General features: G+C 49.2%; 2 protein-coding genes across 7 annotated transcripts in view; both read right to left on the bottom strand.

The window, feature by feature from the left end:
- atp9b (ATPase phospholipid transporting 9B) overlaps positions 1 to 12,554 on the bottom strand; it is a 38,439-nt gene extending 25,885 nt beyond the window's left edge. For 4 of the 6 annotated variants that reach the window (XM_054745473.2, XM_054745474.2, XM_054745475.2 and 1 more), the window contains exons 1-8: positions 12,439 to 12,554; positions 10,899 to 11,072; positions 5,965 to 6,115; positions 2,821 to 2,934; positions 2,635 to 2,743; positions 2,362 to 2,420; positions 2,044 to 2,095; positions 875 to 969 (exon numbers count right to left, since the gene is read on the bottom strand). In XM_054745473.2, the coding sequence (XP_054601448.1) occupies positions 875 to 969; positions 2,044 to 2,095; positions 2,362 to 2,420; positions 2,635 to 2,743; positions 2,821 to 2,934; positions 5,965 to 6,115; positions 10,899 to 11,072; positions 12,439 to 12,518 (834 nt within the window). In that variant the 5' untranslated portion in view covers positions 12,519 to 12,554. Of the gene's footprint in view, positions 1 to 874; positions 970 to 2,043; positions 2,096 to 2,361; positions 2,421 to 2,634; positions 2,744 to 2,820; positions 2,935 to 5,964; positions 6,116 to 10,898; positions 11,073 to 11,682; positions 11,822 to 12,128; positions 12,258 to 12,438 lie in introns of those variants that run through there. The other 2 variants (XM_054745478.2, XM_054745477.2) reach the window with 2 other exon arrangements.
- Positions 12,555 to 13,575: 1,021 nt separating this feature from the next.
- sall3b (spalt-like transcription factor 3b) lies at positions 13,576 to 19,267 on the bottom strand. Its single transcript, XM_054745472.2, has 4 exons — positions 19,117 to 19,267; positions 14,858 to 17,530; positions 14,459 to 14,778; positions 13,576 to 14,192 (listed from the first exon to the last, which is right to left on the bottom strand). The coding sequence occupies exons 1-4, from the start codon at positions 19,181 to 19,183 to the stop codon at positions 13,824 to 13,826; spliced, it is 3,429 nt and encodes a 1,142-aa protein (XP_054601447.1). The 5' UTR covers positions 19,184 to 19,267; the 3' UTR covers positions 13,576 to 13,823.
- Positions 19,268 to 24,883: the final 5,616 nt, after the last annotated feature.

The raw sequence follows: 24,883 nt of genomic DNA, 5'->3' as shown, positions 1-24,883 counted from the left end.
AGTAAAAAGAAAGCTCTATTCCATGTTTTTAAAAAGACAAAATTCCAAGTTTAAACGGGATTCCATTAAAATATATAATTCCATGTATAAATAAAACAGATTTCCATGTTTAAAAACAAAATCCCACATTTAAATACAATTCTATTTACAAACAGAATTCCATGTAAAAAATTCCTTTTTTAAAAATGAAATTCCATGTTTAAAAAACAGAATCCTGGTTTAAACAGGATTCAATGTAAAAAAAACTGAATTCCGTGTAAAAAAAATAACAGAATTCCAGGTTTTAAAAGAATTTTATATAAAACAGAATCCCATGTAAAAATACATAGAATTCCATGTTCAAAAAGAATTCCATTTAAAATATAATTCCATGTTTAAAAACAGAATTCCATGTTTAAATAGAATTCTGTGTAAAAATACACAGAATTCCATGTTTAAAAGAATTCCATTTAAAATATAACTCCATGTTTAAAAAAACAGACTTCCATGTTTAAAAACTGAATTCCATGTTTAAATAGAATTCCATTTACAAACAGAATTTCATGTAAAAAAAAAGACTTCCTTCTTTAAAAATGAAATTCCATGTTTAAAAAGCCGAAATCCAGGTTTAAACAGGATTCCATGTAGAAAAAAATGAATTCCTTGTTTAAATAAAACAGAATTACATTTTTAATAAAAATTATTCCATGTGAAAAACATCCAAACATTCAATTGACCCAGCCTAGCAGTTAGCTCATCAGTCGTTAACTATTCCTCTGAACAGAGGCTGTTCATGAAGCTCCCAACAGGGAAGACGGGAACGATTTATGAACACATGAATGGCTGAATCGTGTTTTATCGAGTTCTGGCTTCTTTAACAGGAAAACTTCCGAACCCCAACAGCAGGAAGTCTCTGAGTGCAGCCGACGGCGACTTTCAGCTTCCAGTCGGTTTCTCCGTCCAGCTGATCCGTCCGGATGAAACACGCTCCTGGAACCAGAAACATAAGATCAGTTCTTCAGCAGCAAACGGCACGTTAGCTTCATGGTTACAGGCGAGTTGGAAAAACGAGGGAATTCTGTAAACGAGAGATGGAGGTGAGAATATCCTAAGGAAGATTAATCCGTGATTAATTAAGGCAGATTAGGGATTATTTTGTTTAGCTTTCTAAAGTTCAAATGGGAATCTGTTACCCAGACATCTGAAGGGAAACCAGCGGTTTTCCAGATGGTGGAGAGTCCGTCGTTTCCCTGGATAAAAACTTCTCCGACTTTAACTTTTAGATCATAACACACAGAAATCCGAGTTATTTATTAAATTAGATTTTTCCATTTTAATCTCAAGAGAAAAACTTTATTATTCATAAAAACAAACTAAGAATTCTTTTTCCCTCTCTGAACTCGTTGCCATGGTGATGACATCGACACCTGTTGCATCTCAAAGATTTCCTAAAATGAAAACTTAGGATTGGCTTAAATAACCAGCGGTTTTCCGCCCGGAGCTTCCAGCTGCGGCTGCAATGCTCCAAGAGGTCCGGCAGAAGCTGCCGTGACTCGTATTGATCCGAGGGAATATTCCATCCCAAGGAAGTGATGGATAGGAGCGAGTATCTGACAGGAAGGGTAAGGGCCGGCATAAACGATCCCTGAGGGTTAAGTATAATGGAAAACTTTAAGGAGGATGATTCATGCTTCCTTTGTGCCGCAGTGGCGGATCGGCTCCTCTCACGGAGGCTGACTGAGTGTTCAGGAATGTGAGAGGATGAGGAGGAAGACAAAGACATCCACACCTCTCCGTCGGGGATATCGACAGGTCGGAGACGGATGGAAATGACAACCTGAGAAAAATGCTCGACACTGCCGAAGATCATCGACTCACGGGAATCGTGTCATTTGTCACTCGGACAAAAGGAGAGGAATCTTAAGAATCACAGGAGGAACTCCGGAGAAAGTTCCACCTCCGACCTGCTGGTCTCGACTGACTAAAGGTGTTAAAGTCCGTTTAACATCGTGTTCCCGTTTCTCAGAGGTCCCCGCGCTTCCAGCTGCTCCGTGTTACACTCACCGGTTTTCTCAGACGTTCTCAGGAAAATCATGTCTGCAGGAATTCTCTGGTTCTACAAACACAAGCAGACGTTTGTAAAGGAATCTAATAAAACCAGGAGTCTCCAGCAGGAAATATTCCTGCTGGTCCCAACTTCTCCACGGAAAAACATCAACGGGAAGCAGAAGATTAAAGTCTGACATTAAAATTTAAACGTGTTAATGCTGCTGTAGCTGAAACAGGAAGTAGCTCAGTGGTTCAAAGGTCAAGGGTAACAGGACTCAGGTGGAGGGAGAGAGCTGGGGGCAGCAGACGTAAACAAACAAACAAACATCTCACCTTCTCAACAATAACCAGGTCTCCAACTTGAATGTCTGAGCTTTTGACTTGAACTTTACCTGAAGAAGAAAACAAACGGGAAGGAAGAAGAAAACTCGGAATGCTAATGGAAACAATCGGATCAGATCTGGGTTCCGGAGTCGTCTCCGCATGAGGACAACACAACAGCTGTTCTGCTACCGCTCACACAGAAGCAGCACCAATCAGAATTCCTGACGTTCCCACACGTCCACCATAACAACACAAAGACACAACCTGAGGATGACCTCTGACCTCTAACTGTCAGTTTGCTGTAGAGTTGGGAGTTCATCTCTTTGTCGCGTTGGAAGCGCCGCACCTCGTCCACGGCCTCCCGCACCATCGTGACCGCCATCACAAAACCCTGAGCCATGAAATCAGATTATTCCCGCCATCTGAGCCAGAGTGACATCACATCAGTGAAAACCGTGGTTTTCCTACCAGCGGCGCCCAGTACGTGTACAAATATCCAATTTTTAGTGACGTCACAAACTGGGAGCAGGCCACCACCAGGAAGTAGAGGTTCAGGAAGAACTTGAACTGTTGGTAGAGAACCTGAGGAGATAAAAACACCTTCAGCTTCAAACACCTGGCATGTTTCCCATTTCTGCTGAAACGCAGGAGGACGTTCAGTCTGGAGCATCAACCTGAGGACTTCCTGCAGGTGGGATCCACATGGAGCAGCGGCGCTCCGAACAGACCATCCATCAGCAGGACGGATCTGTTCCTCTAAGGTCAAGTTGTGAGTAATGTTGGGAAAAATGAGGGAGGGGAGTCAAAGGTTATCAGAGACAACGGGATCCACGAGGGCGGTTAATGAACCTCTCTGACCTTTCGGGAAAAGCTTCCTGCTAAACTCAATCTGTGTGTGTTTAATAATTCAGCTGGAAGCAGGAGAATCGAGCCGACCCGGAGAATTTCTGCTCCTCTAACAGACAGCTGACATTTAATGACCTCAGCGGCGGCGGCGCTCCGACTCATCAGCTGTTTAATAAGTAAATCTGATGAAACGCCAACGCCCCGCCGAGTAAAGGCCTTGTTGTTTAAGGAGTTAGCAGAGGTGAACGTCACCGAGCTGCACCTCCTCATACGAGCTGTGCAAGGCTGATTCCTGCAGGAATCTCAGGCTGGAATGGGAATTCTGTACATAAAAACACTGAGATTATCCCAGTTGGATCCTGTGTCTCTGATACCAGATGAAGAGTTTCATCCCGAAGGTCCGACTTCAGCCACAGCGGTCAGAACATCTCCTTCCGGAAGTTCTGCTAGAGCGCTCCTAATCCGACTCCCTTCACTTGGAATGAAGTTCATTTAGAAAATAAATGTTTGTTTACGTTTAAATTCAGTCAGTAACTTTAGACGACTAAAATAAATGTTTTTTTCCTTCTGAGGCAATTATTTTCTACTTCCTTCACTACAGGTGGGGGGGCAGTACAGGTGAGGAGAAGCCACAGGTGGGGGGCGGTACAGGTGAGGAGACGCTACAGGTGAGGAGACGCTACAGGTGAGGAGACGCTACAGGTGGGGGGTGGTACAGGTGAGGAGAAGCTACAAGTGGGGGGCGGTACAGGTGAGGAAATGCTGCAGGTGAGGAGATGCTACAGGTGAGGAGACGCTTCAGGTGGGGGCGGTACAGGTGAGGAGACGCTACAGGTGGGGGGGCGGTACAGGTGAGGAGATGCTACAGGTGGGGGGCGGTACAGGTGAGGAGATGCTACAGGTGGGGGCGGTACAGGTGAGGAGACGCTACAGGTGAGGAGAAGCTACAGGTGGGGGCGGTACAGGTGAGGAGACGCTACAGGTGAGGAGACGCTACAGGTGAGGAGAAGCTACAGGTGGGGCGCGGTACAGGTGAGGAGACGCTACAGGCGAGGAGACGCTACAGGTGAGGAGACGCTACAGGTGGGAAGCGGTACAGGCGAGGAGAAGCTACAGGTGGGGGGCGGTACAGGTGAGGAGACGCTACAGGCGAGGAGACGCTACAGGTGAGGAGACGCTACAGGTGGGAAGCGGTACAGGCGAGGAGAAGCTACAGGTGGGGGGCGGTACAGGTGAGGAGACGCTACAGGTGAGGAGAAGCTACAGGTGGGGGGGTGGTACAGGCGTGGAGACACTATTGGCAAGGAGATGCTACAGGTGAGGAGACGCTACAGGTGGGGGGTGGTACAGGTGAGGAGACGCTACAGGTGAGGAGAAGCTACAGGTGGGGGGCGGTACAGGTGAAGAGGCGCTACAGGCGAGGAGACACTACAGGTGAGGAGACGCTACAGGTGGGAGGCGGTACAGGTGAGGAGACGCTACAGGTGGGGGGCGGTACAGGTGAGGAGACGCTACAGGTGAGGAGAAGCTACAGGCGGGGGGGGGGGGGGGGGCGGTACAGGCGAGGAGATACTATTGGCAAGGAGATGCTACAGGTGAGGAGACGCTACAGGTGGGGGTGGTACAGGTGAGGAAATGCTGCAGGTGAGGAGATGCTACAGGTGAGGAGACGCTTCAGGTGGGGGCGGTACAGGTGAGGAGACGCTACAGGTGGGGGGGCGGTACAGGTGAGGAGATGCTACAGGTGGGGGGCGGTACAGGTGAGGAGACGCTACAGGCGAGGAGACGCTACAGGTGAGGAGACGCTACAGGTGGGAAGCGGTACAGGCGAGGAGAAGCTACAGGTGGGGGGCGGTACAGGTGAGGAGACGCTACAGGTGAGGAGAAGCTACAGGTGGGGGGGTGGTACAGGCGTGGAGACACTATTGGCAAGGAGATGCTACAGGTGAGGAGACGCTACAGGTGCGGAAATGCTACAGATGAGGAGAAGCTACAGGTGGGGGGCGGTACAGGTGAAGAGGCGCTACAGGCGAGGAGACACTACAGGTGAGGAGACGCTACAGGTGCGGGACGGTACAGGTGAGGAAATGCTACAGATGAGGAGAAGCTACAGGTGGGGGGCGGTACAGGTGAAGAGGCGCTACAGGCGAGGAGACACTACAGGTGAGGAGACGCTACAGGTGGGAGGCGGTACAGGTGAGGAGACGCTACAGGTGGGGGGCGGTACAGGTGAGGAGACGCTACAGGTGAGGAGAAGCTACAGGCGGGGGGGGGGGGGCGGTACAGGCGAGGAGATACTATTGGCAAGGAGATGCTACAGGTGAGGAGACGCTACAGGTGGGGGCGGTACAGGTGAGGAGACGCTACAGGTGGGGGGGCGGTACAGGTGAGGAGATGCTACAGGTGGGGGGGCGGTACAGGTGAGGAGATGCTACAGGTGGGGGGCGGTACAGGTGAGGAGATGCTACAGGTGAGGAGACGCTACAGGTGGGGGTGGTACAGGTGAGGAGACGCTACAGGTGGGGGGTGGTACAGGAGAGGAGACGCTACAATTGAGGAGACGCTACAGGAGAGGAGACGCTACAATTGAGGAGACGCTACAGGTGAGGAGACGCTACGGGCGAGAAGATGGTACAGGTGAGGGGGCAGTACAACTTTTGTAAAGGAAATGTTAACGACAGCTACTTCTCAAATGTTCTCAGGAACATCATGTCTGCAGCCCCCCCCGGTTGAGTACAGGTCACCTGTAAGCAGAAACGAACTCACCCCCGGCACAAAGGTGAAGACGTTGTACTTCTGGTTTTTTATGGCGTTTTTGGGAAACTTCTCTTCACATTTCTCTGGACATCCGAGCCAAACCGTCCGCGCCTTCAGCTCCTTCTTCCTCCAACACACGTGAGCCAGACAGTCGCAGCAGCTGGGGAGCAGACAGGACGTTACAGCAGAATCATTTCAGTCACTTTGTCTTTAATCTATAAATGTAACGCAATAAAAACAGAACCTTTAAGACCGACCTGATTTAACAAACATCAGCAAAACAGCTAAAAACGAACTAAAGGGCAAAAGTCTCAGTTTCTGCAGCCAAACTGTCTCATTTTCCTGCTGTTTTATTGGAGGTTCATCCATCCATCCATCCATCCATCCACCCACTCCTCCATCCATCCACCCATCCACCCATCCACTCCATCCATCCATCCATCCATCCACCCACTCCTCCATCCATCCATCCATCCATCCATCCATCCACCCACTCCTCCATCCATCCATCCATCCATCCATCCATCCACCCACTCCTCCATCCATCCACCCATCCACCCATCCACTCCATCCATCCATCCATCCATCCACCCACTCCTCCATCCATCCACCCATCCACCCATCCACTCCATCCATCCATCCATCCATCCATCCACCCACTCCTCCATCCATCCATCCACCCACTCCTCCATCCATCCATCCATCCATCCATCCATCCATCCACCCACTCCTCCATCCATCCACCCATCCACCCATCCACTCCATCCATCCATCCATCCATCCATCCACCCACTCCTCCATCCATCCATCCATCCATCCATCCACTCCTCCATCCATCCACCCATCCACCCATCCACTCCATCCATCCATCCATCCATCCATCCATCCACCCACTCATCCACCCATCCATCCATCCATCCATTCATCCATCCACCCATCCGTTCCTCCATCCATCCACCCATCCGTTCCTCCATCCATCCACCCATCCGTTCCTCCATCCATCCACTCCTCCATCCATTCCTCCATCCATCCATCCATCCATCCATCCATCCATCCACTCCTCCATCCATCCATCCATCCATCCATCCACTCCTCCATCCATCCATCCATCCATCCACTCCTCCATCCATTCCTCCATCCATCCACCCATCCACTCCTCCATCCATTCCTCCATCCACCCATCCACTCCTCCATCCATTCCTCCATCCATCCACTCCTCCATCCATTCCTCCATCCATCCATCCATCCATCCATCCATCCACTCCTCCATCCATCCATCCATCCATCCATCCATCCACCCATCCACTCCTCCATCCATCCATCCATCCATCCACCCATCCACTCCTCCATCCATTCCTCCATCCATCCACTCCTCCATCCATTCCTCCATCCATCCATCCATCCATCCACCCATCCACTCCTCCATCCATCCATCCACCCATCCACCCATCCACCCATCCACTCCTCCATCCATTCCTCCATCCACCCATCCACTCCTCCATCCATTCCTCCATCCATCCATCCATCCATCCATCCATCCACCCATCCACTCCTCCATCCATCCACTCATCCATCCACCCATCCACCCATCCACTCCATCCATTCATCCATCCATCCATCCATCCATCCATCCATCCATCCACCCATCCACTCCATCCATCCATCCATCCATCCACCCATCCACTCCTCCATCCATTCCTCCATCCATCCATCCACCCATCCACTCCTCCATCCATTCCTCCATCCATCCACTCCTCCATCCATTCCTCCATCCATCCATCCATCCATCCACTCCTCCATCCATCCATCCATCCATCCATCCATCCATCCATCCACCCATCCACTCCTCCATCCATTCCTCCATCCATCCATCCATCCATCCACCCATCCACTCCTCCATCCATCCATCCATCCATCCATCCACCCATCCACCCATCCACTCCTCCATCCATTCCTCCATCCATCCACCCATCCACTCCTCCATCCATTCCTCCATCCATCCATCCATCCATCCACCCATCCACTCCTCCATCCATTCCTCCATCCATCCACCCATCCACTCCTCCATCCATTCCTCCATCCATCCATCCATCCATCCACCCATCCACTCCTCCATCCATCCACTCATCCATCCATCCATCCATCTATCCATCCATCCACCCATCCACTCCTCCATCCATCCATCCATCCATCCATCCATCCACCCATCCACTCCTCCATCCATTCCTCCATCCATCCATCCATCCATCCACCCATCCACTCCTCCATCCATTCCTCCATCCATCCACTCCTCCATCCATTCCTCCATCCATCCATCCATCCATCCACTCCTCCATCCATCCATCCATCCATCCATCCACCCATCCACTCCTCCATCCATTCCTCCATCCATCCATCCATCCATCCATCCATCCACCCATCCACTCCTCCATCCATCCATCCATCCATCCATCCACCCATCCACCCATCCACTCCTCCATCCATTCCTCCATCCATCCACCCATCCACTCCTCCATCCATTCCTCCATCCATCCATCCATCCATCCACCCATCCACTCCTCCATCCATCCACTCATCCATCCATCCATCCATCCACTCCATCCACCCATCCATTCTCCTCCCCTTATCCAGAGTCGGGTCGCGGGGGCAGCAGCCTAAGTTGAGAGGCCCAGACTTCCCTCTCCCCAGCCACTTGGACCAGCTCCTCCGGGGGAATCCCAAGGGGTTCCCTGGCCAGGTGAGAGACATCGTCCCTCCACCGTGTCCTGGGTCTACCTTTAGGTCTCCTCCCGGTTGGATGTGCCCGGAAAACCTCACCAGGGAGGCGTCCAGGAGGCATCCTGACCAGATGCCCGAGCCTCCTCAACTGGCTCCTCTCGATGTGGAGGAGCAGCAGATCTACTCCGAGCCCCTCCCGAATGACTGAGCTTCTCACCCTATCTCTAAGGGAGAGCCCAGCCACTCTTCGGAGAAAACTCATTTTGGCCGCTTGTATCCGTGATCTCGTTCTGTCGGTCTCTACCCAAAGCTCATGACCATAGGTGAGGGTAGGAACGTAGATCGTCTTCTGACTCAGCTCTCTCTTCACCACGACAGACCGGTACAACGCCCGCATCACTGCAGATGCAGCACCAATCCACCTATCGATCTCACGCTCCAGTTTTCCCTCACTCGTGAACAAGACCCCGAGATACTTAAACTCCTCCACTTGGGGCAGGACCTCGTCCCTGACCCGGAGAAGGCATTCTACCCTTTTCTGAATCAAGACCATGGTCTCAGATTTAGAGGAGCTGATTCTCATCCCAGCTGCTTCACACTCGACTGAAAACCGCTCCAGCGAAAGCTGGAAACAGAAAAATAAAGATTCTGGTTTCCTGCTGGATGATCTCCGTTTTGTTTTCATTTAATGAAACTTTCTGTTCAGGGATTGAGGCACTTTGGGCAGAAGGTCAGACGGACAAGAACCTTTTACCTGAAAAGGATTCAAACCTGCAGCAGAAACTCTGAATCATCGTTCAATCCTCAGAGAGCGGGAACGGATTCAACCTTTCAAAAGTCACTGACTTTGGTCCAGCCGGGGGGGGGGATCTCACATATCTGATATAAAACGCAAACACAACAGGGGCGGGATGAGAGGGGGGGACTCCACGTGACCCAGACTGGCGCCTGGGGGGAACCGGGCCGGTGCCGCTGTGTGCCGTCACGCTGAGCGACCTGGACTCGGATCTTTTCAAGCAAGTTGGCAAAACATGAAGGTAAACAGATGAAGTTTGGGGAAACGGCGTGTTTGCGTTGGCGTTGATGGTTCGTGGCTCCACGCGCCGCCGGTCCCAGTCCAGGTCCAGAAGAACCGCTCTCCGAGCAAATGAATGTGGTTTAAACAATAAAGCATTTGAACAGCGGAGGCTTACTCACCGTGGATTATTTGTGTTTTATAATCCCACATTATCCAATCGGAAAATTACTGGAAAGCATCAAACTGTGAAGAATCCCATTTGTTCATGTGGGGTGTGTGTGTGTGTGTGTGTGTGTGTGTGTGTGTGAGTCGCTAACAAACATCTTTAGAGGTCAGAAGCCATCAGGCCACCACGGGTCCGGTTCTGGTTCTGTTTGACCTCGAACTGATTTTGGACTGATGGTGCGGATGGAGGAGCTGAGCCAGCGCCCTCATCCTCATCCTCGACTCCAGAGCAAACTCCTCATCAGACCAGCCGAGTTAAACTCCGCCGGCATTCCGACGGCAGAGACGGGCGGGAACCAGGAGGACGGCGCTGGTCCGGGCTCGTGTGATTAATCGTGTTTTCCTCCATAACGCAGCTCGTGTTTAATGATTCCTGCTGCGGGAATTTAATGAGTTCATTGAAGCGAGCGATGATGAGTAATGATGATGTTTGTCTTACTGGATAATCCTCCGTGGCATTTCAACCTTTTAATCTGGATTATTTTCAACCTCCAGAGACCCAAACTTTTGTTTTATTTGAATTTATTAATTGTGAATATTTGGGACACGAAGCGCTTCATAAACATAAAAACCACAATAATGACTGTTGAACGGGAAAATAGAGAAGGACCTGATCTCCATCAGCGGTAGATGCCGTAGCTCCGGCTAGGACGCGTCCTGCCAGAGGGTTTAGATAAACAACAAACCTCAAACACAGAATCCTGCAGCTCAGAACGGCTTTAGACATGATGACAGTGAACGCAGCACAGGAACACTTCCTGCTCGTTTGGATCAGGTGCAATAAGACCTGTCGCTCACATCAGCTGAGGGTCAGAAGGGGCTCCAGAATTGTGGTGAAATGCTAATTAGCAACATGCTACATTCATGCTAGAGACCTGAACCCGTCAAGTCAGCTATAAAAACATAAAAGTAACTAAATCATCAACAAAAGCTAACTATGCTAGGTCAACATTAATCCAGGGAGGAGCGTCAGGACCTGTACCTGCCACAGAGGAGCTTCCAGCCCCCCAGCAGGAACCAGCCGAGTCCTCCGCGTCGCTGACCCGCTCTGGCTCGAGGCAGCGTCTGGTAGTCGCTCTCGTCGTTCTCAAAACCCTCCTCCGACATCATCAAAGGCATCTCGTCCAAGTTAGACAGCTCATCTTCCAAAGAAAAGCTGGAAGGAGACGGAAGTGTCAGGAAAAGAACCGGACTGATTGAGGGTGGAATTACGCTCTGTTCCAAGGTTCACAAGCTTCAGCCTTGAACAAGTCAGCTGACACGATATGTGAGATAAACTGAGATAAAGCGAGAACTGCATTCATGTACAAGGAGTTCAGAGGCTGGAATGAAAAACTCCAACGTGTGGAAAACCCCTCCGGCTCCCTCCCGGATCCGGTACCTCCACCACCCAACCTTGTCAGGAACATGGAGGGATCCGAGTTCGGCCTCCATGGATCATAAAGCTGGAAAAATGACTTTAAGTCAGAGTTCAGGAGGGAAGAACATCATTACAGCTACTTTTCAATTCAATCTAAGGTGCTGCTCTCAGAACCTCTGATGTGTGGGGTTAGAAACGTTTCCATGGTTACGTTTGGGCTTTGTCATCATCCACAGCATTCCTGGCTATAAGAACAACCTTCTGTACCTGCAGGAACGTGGGCGGCGCTATGAAAAGCCTTTCTCCTGCTGCAGAACGGTGAAACCATTAATGTTTATCTAACAGCATCAGCACCACAACAGCAGCAGGTCTCAATCATCTGCTTTTGGCTTCATCAGTCACTCACGTGGTTCTGGAGAGGTTCTGGTCCACTCTTCACTCCATCAGACTCTGGAAAACTCAGGTATTCCGTAGCTGCAGAACCAGCCCAGACCAACAACCCTCCCCACCACGCTGACAGCTGTTTGTGCGGCAGTGCATTATGGGTAAACATCTCCCTTTGGTTTGTTCGGCCGTGACCTTTAACCTGATGACTGAAGCCTGTAGAGTCTGAGATGGCGCCCTTTGTGGGCGTGGCGGGGTCACTGACCTCTGACCTAAGCATGAACCTTTTGGGACACCTGATTTAGATGTTGTATCTAGCTGTTTACCAGCTGTTTACACGGGCTGTGTGTTGTTTACGTTCTCTTAGATAAACACTGAAACTGCTCTTTGTGTCGCTGCCATAACCGGAAGTGAGTACTTTTACATCCAAGCACAGAAACGCTCAAACACACCGAGTATTGTACACACCTGACGTGGTCTCCGGTCCAGTGCGAACCCTTCACATCACGTGACCAACCAGCTAAACGCGGAAATTATCACATGACCAGATATTAAAAAGCTAAATAATCTCCGCGTATCATGAGGGAAGCTAGCGCCAGTGGACGAGTTCCGACTCACCTACAATATAAAATCATGACCGGGATGTAGAAGCTGTCAACACAAGCTAGCCGAACACGGAACCGAGCCTCAGGAACGAACCGGGAGCCGGAAATAAACACACAAACGGCGGTTCCTTCACTCCGAACCCAGAAAACATTCCCGTTATTCCCGTTCATACCGTGAAAGTCTGGCTGAGTTGTAATACGGTATTCTCCTGGAATTCTTCCGAACCGGATTTAACGGGATGCTGTCAGCCATGTTGGCTGAACGTTACGTGCTGACGTCATGTTAAACGCTCCTAGAAGGATGCTGCCTTCACGTACCGGTCATAGTTATTGGAATCAGTCCCGACTGGTGAATATAACGGTGGAACTTTCTATTTAATATTCAGCACTTTTATCTGAAAAGTTTCAAAATTGTAATTTAAACCATCAATAAGAGCGATAATAGAGAAACACATTAATCTGTGTCAAACGGGAATGAATTGTCCGGACGACCGTGAAGGGGTCACGCTGTGTGTGATTTATGACTAAAGTTTAAATTAAAGCTTTACATTTGTTCCATGAACCCTAGCCCAAACGAGAAGTCCAAGTCCAGCTTCGTACCGCTTTTTCGTTTTTTACAGGAACGTTTTAGATGGAAAACTGTTTTAAACTTGAATCTGTGTCTTAGAGGCTGCAGACTAAACCCAAACCATCAGCCCTCCTCCACCGTGCTGACAGCTGATAACAGTCTGAGCTGACTTCCTGTTTGATTTTCTTTTACACGGATGTCAAATATTACTTTAATGTTCAACCGCACCTTAATTCTTCCCCAACCGATGGTTTTATATCTTAAATCTTCAGGGATTTAGGACATTTTAGGCTTTTTGATTTTAACTAAGTTGTTTTCATGAGAACCTAAAATTAGAGCATTTTCATAAAACAGAACGAAGGAGTTTAGTATGTTTCTGATAGATGACCTACATGTATTGTGCCGTTCTGAGTCAGAGGACTCCAAAGTGCTTTACACTACAATGAATGATTCACCCATTCACACCATGATGAGCTATGTAGCCACAGCTGCCCTGGGGCACACTAAGGTGAGGCTGCCATGCAGGCATCCCTGTTCCCTCTGACCACCACCAGCAGGTTAGAAGGGTGAAGTGCCTTGCCCAAGGACACGACAGTAACAGACTGGGCGGAGCTTGAACCCGCTCATTATTTCCTCCTGCAGAAAACTGGACATTTAAGTCTTCACGTGTTCTTCTGCTGTTGTGAGTCAGCTGATGGACGTAAACTTTCAGATGTTCTAGAACAAGTAAAGCAGACTTACACACCGTGTTCTCCGGTTTTTATTACAGAACAACGTTAGAGCGTGAACAACGAGACTCTCTGAGCTTTGCACCAGCAGACAGCAGCAGCCAGCTCTGAAGGAAACTTCTTCCCTTTGTAGAAAACGTTCACGAACGGCTGAAATCTGTCACAACTGATCAAGTTTTTATCAAAGTCTTTTAACGAGCTGCACAAATATTTTAATGTTCATAATAATTTGCATATAAATTCCATCAAAATCTGCGTTTTTTTAATTGATTCCGATGTCTTTGCTGTCGTGGAGCAGCATAGAAAAGTGTCGGTTAGATCCCAGCTCCACGCCGGCCGTGTTGAGGCCCGCCCCGGGCCCTCCAGAGGCTCTCAGGGGGTGAAGCTGCGCCAGCCCCCGGTTCTGGATCACCGAGATCTCATTGTTCTTAGCCAGGCTGCTGGTGATGGCCGCCGCGTAGCGGCTCCAGAACCCCGGGTCGACGCTCATGGCTCGGGCGGCCAGGTCCTTCTGAAACACCTCCCCAAACTTCAGGGCCTCCCCCCCCAGCAGGGCCATGGGGGTCTCCATGGAGAGGCGCCGGCCCCTCCTGGCCGGGGCGTTGTTCCACATGTGGGTTCCCATATGGACCTGAAAACGGGATTATTTTAATCTTGGTGTGGAGCTTCAGTAAAACATCTGATGCACTAAAACAGAATTTAGTTTAAATCTTTAAAATTCTCAGAAGTTTAGGAAAGAGGAGCTCTTGCAGCTGAATTTAAATCCTCTTTTTCCTGGAAAACAACTGAAATAATCTCTGCTGATTAGCTCCTTTCCAGATTATTTGACTCAGATTCCATAGAAGATTCCCGTTCACCAGTGACCAGGATGTGATTCCGGACGGAACCGAGCCGTACCTTTAGATTGCCTTTCGTGGTGAACGCTCTCCCGCAGACGGAGCAGACGAAGGGTTTCTCTCCGGTGTGCGTGCGCTCGTGGATCTGGAGGGCGCTGGCCGATGAGAAGTTCTTCCCACAGACGTGACAGATGTGCTGCTTGGGCGTCCGCCGGGGCGGCGCGGGGCCCAGCAGGGGGCCCACGCCGGGGCTGCTGGGGGCCGGGTACACGGCAGCGGCGCTGACAGGAGGCGGCTGGGCTTCCATCACGCCGTTCACCTCAGCTTTGACGGTTCCTGTGGAGGCGCTGCTGATCAGGCTGGAGATGTTCTGACCTGCAGCTGGAAGCAAGAAGCAGAAAGGATGACGTCCTGCTGACGTTCCTAAGGTCGTTCTAGGGTTCTGAGGGTTCAGTCGTACCTCTGTCTCGGCTCAGCTGGAACGATGAGTGCGGATTCTCCACCTTCACGCTCAGCTCTCCTCTCACTTCCTGAGCAGAAGCTCCAGATGTTGGAGACTCAGCCGGCTCCCTCTTCACTGAGCCGAACAGAAGCTGGTGGCTTTCTAGCCCGTTGCCCGCGGCGGAGCTCTCTGAGACATTCTGAGGAGGAGACGCTGATAAACGAGGCGAGCTGGAGGACTCAGACACATGAAGACCGTTTTCATGGAGGTCCTCTACCTCCTTCTCTGGGGAGCGCTCCTCAGAGCGGAGCAGGATGTTCTCTCTGAGCCTGTGTGGAGGTTTTACAGTCACGCTGAGATTTAGACCCATGCTTGAGTCCAACATCCTAGTTTGGTTCTCTAGAGCTGCTGGTGAAGCCTTAGGAGGAGGTCTACAGTCAGCTGTAGGACCATGTCCTCCATCCTCCATGTTCTCTCCTTCCTCCTCCTCCTCCTCCTCCTCCTCCTCCTCCTCCATCGATACATCAGTGCTGCTGATACTGTCATAGTTGTCCACCTCCGGCAGACCGTTCAGCCCAGCTGAGTCTGAGACCGGACCAACCATGTGTAGGCGGATGTGCTGCTGGAGAACCACGGCGTTGGTGAACTTCCTCTGGCAGATGGGACAGGAGTGCCGCACCAGAACCGGCGAGTTTTCCCAGTGAACGCTACTGTGAGTCTTCAGGTTCCCTTTGGTGGTGAACGCTCGATCACACACTCTGCACTTGAAGGGCCTCTCGCCTGTGTGGACGCGGTAGTGCATCTTCAGCGCGCTCTGGCAGCTGAGGACGCGGCGGCACACGCCACACTGGTTCTGATCCGAGATCTTTTTGTCGATGTTCTCCACCAGCTGCTGGAGCTTGGAGGTTTCCGATGTTTGCACACAGTCCATGAGGCTGGCTGAGCGTGAGCATGGAGGAGGGCTGGAGGGTGGAGATGCTGAGGTGTTGGGTTCAGGTGTGGGGGCCCTGCTGGAGGTCAGGGTGCAGCTCGGGGGCGGCTGCACCACCTCCACCCTCCGGTTCCACTCTGAAACGGGAGAGAACCCAGTCCCGCTTCCTCTTGAGTTAGACACAGGCACACCTTCGCCCAGAGCGATCCGATCGGGAGACTTCCCAGATGCCGTTCCACTTGCAGGATCATCAGAGCCTCCGAGCCTGGCGGGGGACGGAGGAGGAGCCACGCTGGCAGGAAGAGCCGCTGTCACCGGCTTGCTGTCCAGCCAGGAGGAGACGGGTTTCTCCGGATGGATAGACATTCCATAGGGAATCCCGGAGCTGGTTGGCACACTGTCTAGGTATTCAGGCACAGGAAAGGGGTTCATCTGAACCAGAGGAAACTTGTCTTTGTGCCTCTGGAAGTGCACCTTGAGGTTCCCCTTGGTGGAGAAGCGGTTCCCGCAGATGTTGCATTTGAAGGGCCGCTCCCCGGTGTGGGAGCGCAGGTGGATCTGCAGAGCGCTGTCGCTGCCAAACACTTTGGCACAGAAACGACATTTGTGCTTAAAGAAGGGTTCCTCGGAGCTGGGCTTCGGCTCGAACAGCGGCGCACTGGGAAGTTTGGCGTTCCTCTGCTTGATCAGGGCGGCCAGAGGGTCCAGGGCGCTGGCCGTGGCTGCGGTGCTCGCCAGGGGGCTGGGGAAAAGGATGCTGCTGGGGGGGCTCTGAGGTAGAAAGGTGAGGCTGGAGGAGGAGCTGAGGAGGCTTCCTGGTGTGGGAGTCGGGGGGCTGCAGGGGCTGGGAGTGAGGGCGCTGCTGCCGTACGGAGGCAGCGGCGTGCCGTTAGACGGAGACGAGTGTTCAGAAGAGGGAAACTTGGACTGCCCACATCCAGAATGTGAGGGGACACTGTGAGGCTTTTCAACCACAGAGGACAAAGAGACAGCAGCCTGTCCATTAATGGAAGATGGCATCGTTCCCGACAGAGGCAGGATGGGAGGAGGGATGATTCCGGGAGAGGGGAAGGGATTGGGCGGCAGAGACAGAGACCTGGACGCTGGGTTTAACGCTGCCTGAGTCGGCTGCCGGTTCATGACGGCCACCTGGCTGCAGATCTGCTCGATGAGCTTCAGCTGGTGGACCTGTTGCTGCTGCAGAGCCAGCAGGTGCTCCAGGATCACCGGGATGGCGGCGGAAGCTGCTTTTCCTCCCGGGCCGGTGCCTTTGATGCCCTGGGAGAACTGCGCCACTGCCACCCTGGTGCTGTGGAGGATCTCCAGGGTCACGTTGGTGCTCGGGAGGCTGTGGCTGCCTGTCGCCGATGCCTGGGAGGACGGGGACTCGGGGCAATCCAGACGTTGAGGGCTGGAAGTGACTTTGTCCCTCTGGGAAGGCCCCAGCTCCATGGACTCATCCCACTCCCTCTCATCCTCTAAATTATCCAGACTGTCGTTGTCGTTGGTCAGCTCGAAGCCAGCGTCTGTAGACTCTGCTGCAGATGAGTCGCTGGACGCCTCGCTGGGAGCCGGAGACGGCTCCAGAGCCGAGTCCTCGGTCAGGTCGTCCTTCCTGACGAGCGCCGTGGGAACGTCGGAGCAGACCTTCTGGTGTTTGCTCAGTTCAGTCCAGGAGAAGAACTCAGAGCAGCACGTATCACAGATGTGAGTTTCCTCGTTGCTGCGTCGTCGTCGGGCGGCCAGCGGTCGCTCGGCCTCTGGGGGGAGAGAGAACACAAGTCAGATGTGGTTTATCCACACGGAGGAGCGCCGCTCTCTCCGTCACCTTTGAACTCTACAAGAGACCCGACCAGGTCCAGAATCTCCAGGAAACATAAAAGCTGAGAAGAATCCACATTTCCATTGATTCTGTGGATTCGTCTCATCTGGTCCCAGATCAGAGGTGGGAACGTCGTCCCAGAGGGAGAAGACCTCCCGGTGGGACCGGTTTAACGGTGTCGTCTCAGACACATCGCTGCTGTTATCCCAACGGAACCACGTTTTATTCCGCGTTTGATCGGAACCCTGGAACGTCGGACTGGACCGCTTCTGCTGGAGATTTCTTTATTTACATTTATTCATCTTTATTGATGCTCCAATAAAACATAATTATTTAAACTCGCCGATGTTAATAATAATAAAACCTTGTTTACAAACAAACAAAGGAAAACGTTTGTTTGTGTTTACTGAAACATTTTTACTGCATTTTGAGACTTTTTCTTTTTGCACGATGGAAATAAAATCTGCTGAACGTTTAGGACTCTGCACCAGATTCCAGGTTTTCGCTCAGCCGGCACGATTTAGATCATCCGGGTTTTTAAAACGACCGGAACCAGAACCAGAACCAGAACCTCTGTCTCTGAGACGCTGCAGCCTTGATTCATCAGAATGTTTTAAAGCTGGTTTCATCAATAATTCTGATTGATCACTGCTTCATGTAAACAGGGTCAACAAGGAGGTTCTGACCCGACCCGGTTCCACAGTAGCTGATTTAAACGGGTCAAAGGAAAACAATCCCACTGGGAGTTCTGAGCAGGAGAAAAGATCCACTTCCATTTAAAATGTATGTATGACAGGAATCTTAAATCCGAACCGGACCGGTTCTTCTCCTCTGTGACCTCTGACCTCCAGGTTCACACCCACTAATTATACTTTGATCTGGACATGAAGCGCTGATCCCTCTCAGGGTGAGGCTGTCAGAGGTTAAGTCAGCAGGTCCACTGAGGCGCCCCCAACACACACACACACACACACACACACACACACACACACACACACACACACACACACACACACACACACACACACACAGATGTTTTAATAATTAAAGGTTGACGTTGAAACAGATTTTACACAAAATAAAATAAAAGTTATTAAATCAGATTTTATGATTTTAATCTGAAAGATTAAATTATGAGTTCCGGTTTAAACGTTAGAATGAAAACCTAAAAGATTAAACATTTCTGTAAAAACGGGAATAAAACTGTTTATATTTTAATAAAAAATCTCTAAAATCTTTTAATCATTTTCAGGTTTTCTGTCATTATTTTATATTTGGCCTCAAAACTTCATTTGATTTTTAGGCGAATTAAAATTCAACAGAATAAATTAATAAAACTTATTTTTCTATTTTATTTTAGACAAAACGATTTATTTATTTATTTATTTATTTATTTATTTATTTATCATTAAGCCTTTGAGATTAATTTTTAATTCTGATAAAACTTTTAAAACTTTTATCTGCAACGAAATCAAAGTTGGATCCTCTCTGACGAAAGCCAACCGAACCGGGTACCGAACCTACCCGTCCTCCGGTTCGCCTCCTCCTCCGAGCGGAGCTGCCGCGGCTTGGCTTGCTTCCGGCGGGACATCCTGACCCGGTTTCGGTCGGATCATCAGGCTGAATTGATCCGGGAGGAGGAGCGGCTCCGGTCAAATATGCGGCTGGTTCCGATCAGCGGATTGCGCATGTCAGCGTGGTTATGACGGGTGGGGGGGTCATGCTTGATTGGCTCCGGTCCAGGTTGGTTCTGAAAGAAGGACGGGTTAATTATCACTTCTGCGTTCGTCGTGGGAATCGGTGCGTAAAGGCGCTTTGCGCCCGGAACCGACCCGGTTCGGTCCCACTGGAACAGTTTTAAGCCTCTGGGATTTAGGGTCCGGTGGTTCGGGTCCTTGCTGAGCTCCTGGGTCCGGACCGGACCGGGCTGAGGTCCAGTTTAAGCTGTTTCTTCTAATAAAGACCAGAGTCTTCTGGATCAGAAACGAGTCCGAACCGAGCTGAAAACATATATGATACCGGGTTCATGTCCCGCGCGAAGAGTACCGCTCAGCACGCGCTTAGATCCGGTTCCGGACTGGTTCCTGAGATAAGTGAGACCCTCCGGTCCGTGCCGGTCTCTCTGCACGTTGCCCCCGCCTCCGGTCCATCACTTCAGCAGATCCCGGCTCCGATAGGCTGATCCAGAACTCCCCAGGACGGGTTCGTTAATCACCACCTCCCATAATCGGGTCTCCTAAAGACCAGAACCGGGTCTCGGCGGAACCAGAACCTGATGGAGACAAAAAAGTGATTTTATGTAGTTTCAGCTCAGTTATCCGGTTCTGATTCAGAAAAACCCAAACCGGGTTCAAACCGGAGAGGAAAATAGTTCTGGGTGAACTTAGACCTGTCCTGGTTCTGATCCTGGTTCTGGTTCTGATCCTGATCCTGGTTTTGATCCTGATCCTAGTTTTGATCCTGGTTCTGGTTCTGATCCTGAACATGGTTTTGATCCTGGTCCTGGTTTTGATCCTGTTCTGGTTCTGATCCTGAACTTGGTTCTGATTCTGATCCTGGATTTGATCCTGATCCTGGTTTTGATCCTGATCCTGGTTCTGATCCTGAACATGGTTTTGATCCTGGTCCTGGTTTTGATCCTGTTCTGGTTCTGATCCTGAACTTGGTTCTGATCCTGAACTTGGTTCTGATCCTGGTCCTGGTTCTGATTCTGATCCTGGATTTGATCCTGATCCTGGTTTTGATCCTGATCCTGGTTCTGATCCTGAACATGGTTTTGATCCTGGTCCTGGTTTTGATCCTGTTCTGGTTCTGATCCTGAACTTGGTTCTGATCCTGAACTTGGTTCTGATCCTGGTCCTGGTTCTGATTCTGATCCTGGATTTGATCCTGATCCTGGTTTTGATCCTGATCCTGGTTCTGATCCTGAACATGGTTTTGATCCTGGTCCTGGTTTTGATCCTGTTCTGGTTCTGATCCTGAACTTGGTTCTGATCCTGGTCCTGGTTCTGATTCTGATCCTGGATTTGATCCTGATCCTGGTTTTGATCCTGATCCTGGTTCTGATCCTGAACATGGTTTTGATCCTGAACTTGGTTCTGATCCTGGTTCTGGTTCTGATCCTGAACCTGGTTTTGATCCTGAACTTGGTTCTGATCCTGGTCCTGGTTCTGATTCTGATCCTGGATTTGATCCTGATCCTAGTTTTGATCCTGGTTCTGGTTCTGATCCTGAACATGGTTTTGATCCTGGTCCTGGTTTTGATCCTGGTTCTGATCCTGAACCTGGTTTTGATCCTGAACTTGGTTCTGATCCTGGTCCTGGTTCTGATTCTGATCCTGGTTTTGATCCTGATACTGGTTCTGATCCTGATCCTGGTTTTGATCCTGATACTGGTTCTGATCCTGATCCTGGTTCTGATCCTGATCCTGGTTTTGATCCTGATCCTAGTTTTGATCCTGGTTCTGGTTCTGATCCTGATCCTGGTTTTGATCCTGATACTGGTTCTGATCCTGATCCTGGTTCTGATCCTGATCCTGGTTCTGATCCTGATCCTGGTTTTGATCCTGATCCTGGTTTTGATCCTGATCCTGGTTCTGATCCTGATCCTGGTTTTGATCCTGATACTGGTTTTGATCCTGATCCAGGTTTTGATCCTGATACTGGTTCTGATCCTGGTCCTGAAGACCAGAACCGGTCCTGGACCTCAGAAACCCACAAACCCAGAAACTTCTGTAACTTTATTTCTGTAAATCTGAGAATTTTAGCATCAAAAGATTGTTTTACAAATAAATGAATTTTTTTATTTTGGCACCAAATGAAACCAGATCTGGTTTTTCCACCAGAGACTTTGTTCTAAACACATCAGACGTTCATCTGCAGACGTTAGGGTGAACACATGAAGGCGGGTGGGTGAGATGGGATTCAAGTTTTGTTTGAACAAATTTTAAGAATCAGGCGGAAAACGTGAAGAATTCACATCCGTGTTTTTGGGAACGTTTTCAGGTAAAACACCTGAAACGTTCTTTTGTTGGATCTCAAACATATTTACATTTTATGAACCATTTTTTCTGTTTGATCACCTGAAGAGTTCAGTGGTTCCCAACGTATGGGTCGGGACCCCGCGTGGGTCGTCAAATACCAACCTGGAGGTCTGGAGATGATATTAAAAAACTCCTCATAGCATCTGATGATTACACCCAAGGGTGAAACTAATGGTTATTTACGAGTAATCCAGGATTCAGAGACGTATTCCAAATCTCACCTGGAAATGATGATGTCAGCATCCAGAGAGGCGGAGACTAAAACAAGTATGAGTTGATAAAAAGCACAAATAAAAAACTCATACTGAGTTGTTTACCTCAGTCTTTGAGTCCTAAACAGAGGCGTACACTTCTTTACTATGAATACGTATTTTAAAACAGAAGCTACACGACCAAGAGGAGGAGGAGCAATGCTTTGACCCCTCCCCCCCGGAACAGGAACTTGTCACCTACCCTATTTAACTGGAAAATATTTTTCTAACAATAAAAATGATAAATGAGCATGTCAGAGTGTAAAGTTGAGTTTGTGCTGCAGATTAAAGGCATCAGAACATTATGCTACCCTCCCCCGTCAGAGTCGTTTTAGGAGCAGAGAACATCGTTGTCTGATCAGCTGAGGAACCAGAAACCGGTTCAAAGGTTAACTGGAGGTTCGTGGGTTTCGTTAAATGTTGTTTTAACTTCTGGGTCAGAAACTGCAACCTGTGATCTGTTTACATTTGAGCAGGAGATGTGTGGAAGTAGAGGGACCCAGAATGGTACCCTGTGGAACTCCGTTTTGGTAATCTCTCCTAAATCTTCATTAATAAACCAACTCGCTGCGTTGCGTTTGTGCTGATTTGATGCTGTATGGTTTCATTATAAAAGCTGAGAGAACCCTAACCCGTTATTCACCTGGAATGACTGGATCCACGACAACAGCCTGGTATTGATCTGCTCCTGCTGCTCCTGCTTCAGAGAGATAAGGAGGCTCCGCTCCTGCAGGAATATCATTTCTCCTGACCTCCCAGCTCCCACACACTTATGATGAGTAGTCGGAGCGCCCCAGCAGCGCTTATCTGAACTCGACCTCCGCGATTCCTCATCGATTCTTTGTTAGCAGGGAAATAAAACGAAGGCGTTGTTAGTGATCTGGTCCGGATTTTAACTACCAACCCGAAGTCTGATGTTAGACACAAAACAGGAAATGGTTTTAAACTGACAGGAAGTAGGAGCTGGATAAAATATACATTTAAATAATCTAATATTTCCTGTCAGCAACTTCTCATCTGAATCTAATGATTAATAATAAAAATATAAATGTTCAAAGACTCTTTTCTGTTTTTAATATTTACCTTTTTTACCCGTTTCATAGTTTTGGTTTTAGGTTCTTTGTGTTTTATTAATTTAATTTGTTTATTTTGTATTTTTATTTTCTTTCATTTTCTTTTTATTCATGTTTGAGTCTAAAATAATTTTTGTTCTTGATGGAATAAAATAAAGAAAATTTTCACAAGAATTTTGCAGCAATCTTTAGTCTTTACTAATTTTAGATAGTAAAGATTATAAATTGTAAAAAAAAAAATAAAGTGAAAGTCATTATTATGGATTAATAATAATATTTCACTATTTAATTAAAAAGTCATAATGTTTGAAGTGGAAGGTCTGAAGGTGGCCTTTATGCACATTAATAATAACAACAATAATAATACAATTAATAAAAATATAAATATTTATATCTTTGTTGTAATTATTATTATGGTTGTTATGAATAATAATAATTATTATTATTATTATGACAATATTAATTAATCATATTATTACAATAATAATAAATAATAATATAATGACAACAATAATTAATAATATTACAATCATAATAACAACAATAATAATAATGTATTTTGATTAAAAGTGACATATATTTGAAACAGATTACATTCTGTGACATCCCAGTAAAATGGGATCCGACAGCCAGAAGCTCCAGCTCCTTGTTTTGATTTGATTTAATGCCAGACGAATCCAACCGGATCAGAACGATTATTTTGGCTGAAACTGTCTCCTGTCAGCAGCGTTCCGAGAAACAAACGCTCCGGATCTGGTTCCTACACAAAAGGAAAAATGATCATAAATCACGGGTCGGATCGATCCCGCCTGCACGCGCCTGATAACACGATCAATACGGGCTGTTTGGATTTTAATTAATACATGACAGCGGGTCAGACCTGAAATGGTGAAATACGACCCTGACCCGGTTTAAAACACGCCTGCGGAGTGTCACTTATACGGGCCCGATTCCTCATGAGGTGTCGGTCCGGTTCCAGAGAGGAGGAATGGTGGAAAACAGGAAGCAGATCCAGAAACAAACTACCAGGATCAGCTGGTAACAGAAACAAGTCAAACCGTGACCCAGTCCACAACCTCTGGTCCAGTTTTCAGTTCTGTTCAGCGATCTTCCTAATGAGGTTCTGACCACTCCAATGAGGGTTCAGTTAGTGTTCCGGGTCAGAACCAAGTCCAGCAGGAAGGCTGGGTTTGACCTGGGACATCCTGAGGCAGCTCTGAGTGGAGCTGCTGCTCCTCCCCATCAAAAAGACCTGGTTCTGATCAGGAGACAGACCCATCTGAAGCGGTCAGAACCTTCCTGGTCACGGATGTCACTGGGATCCTCCAGGAGGAGGTCTGGATCTGGTTCCTAATAAAAGACCAGCATCCTGGAAGGCCATGCAGAGAAAATAACAAACACACACCTGCCTGCCCTGATGACATCATCACCACAAACATCCTAAAGGACCCGACCCACCCCGCTAACATCTCTCCTCCCATCTGCTGAAGGATTCAGGGCAACAGCAACGCAGCACCAGGCTGGAACACACGCTGCTGCTAGGAGGTCTCACCAGCCGTGATGCTGCTGGACAGCTGGAGCTCTGCTGTCCACTAGGCTGGTTCACCTGGTACCTCACCTGGTACCTCACCTGGTGCCTCACCTGGTGCCTCACCTGGTGCCTCACCTGGTGCCTCACCTGGTGCCTCACCTGGTACCTCACCTGGTGCCTCACCTGGTGCCTCACCTGGTGCCTCACCTGGTACCTCACCTGGTGCCTCACCTGGTACCTCACCTGGTGCCTCACCTGGTACCTCACCTGGTGCCTCACCTGGTACCTCACCTGGTGCCTCACCTGGTGCCTCACCTGGTACCTCACCTGTTTATGTTCCTATTTCAGTTTGTAGTGTAGACTCATCTTGTGTGTGTGTGTGTGCGTGCGCGC

This window comes from Nothobranchius furzeri, chromosome 19 (genome assembly GCF_043380555.1).
Source record: "Nothobranchius furzeri strain GRZ-AD chromosome 19, NfurGRZ-RIMD1, whole genome shotgun sequence".
NCBI classification, from domain to species: domain Eukaryota; kingdom Metazoa; phylum Chordata; class Actinopteri; order Cyprinodontiformes; family Nothobranchiidae; genus Nothobranchius; species Nothobranchius furzeri.
This window is presented reverse-complemented; position numbering and strand designations above follow the sequence as displayed.

Coding starts and splice junctions, on each gene's coding strand:
- sall3b (XM_054745472.2), bottom strand. CDS start 19,183: ATGTCCCGCCGGAAGCAAGCCAAGCCGCGGCAGCTCCGCTCGGAGGAG. Junction 17,531..19,116: donor GGAGGCGAACCGGAGGACGG/GTAGGTTCGGTA, acceptor CTCTCCCCCCAG/AGGCCGAGCGACCGCTGGCC. Junction 14,193..14,458: donor CCACGAAAGGCAATCTAAAG/GTACGGCTCGGT, acceptor TCCCGTTTTCAG/GTCCATATGGGAACCCACAT.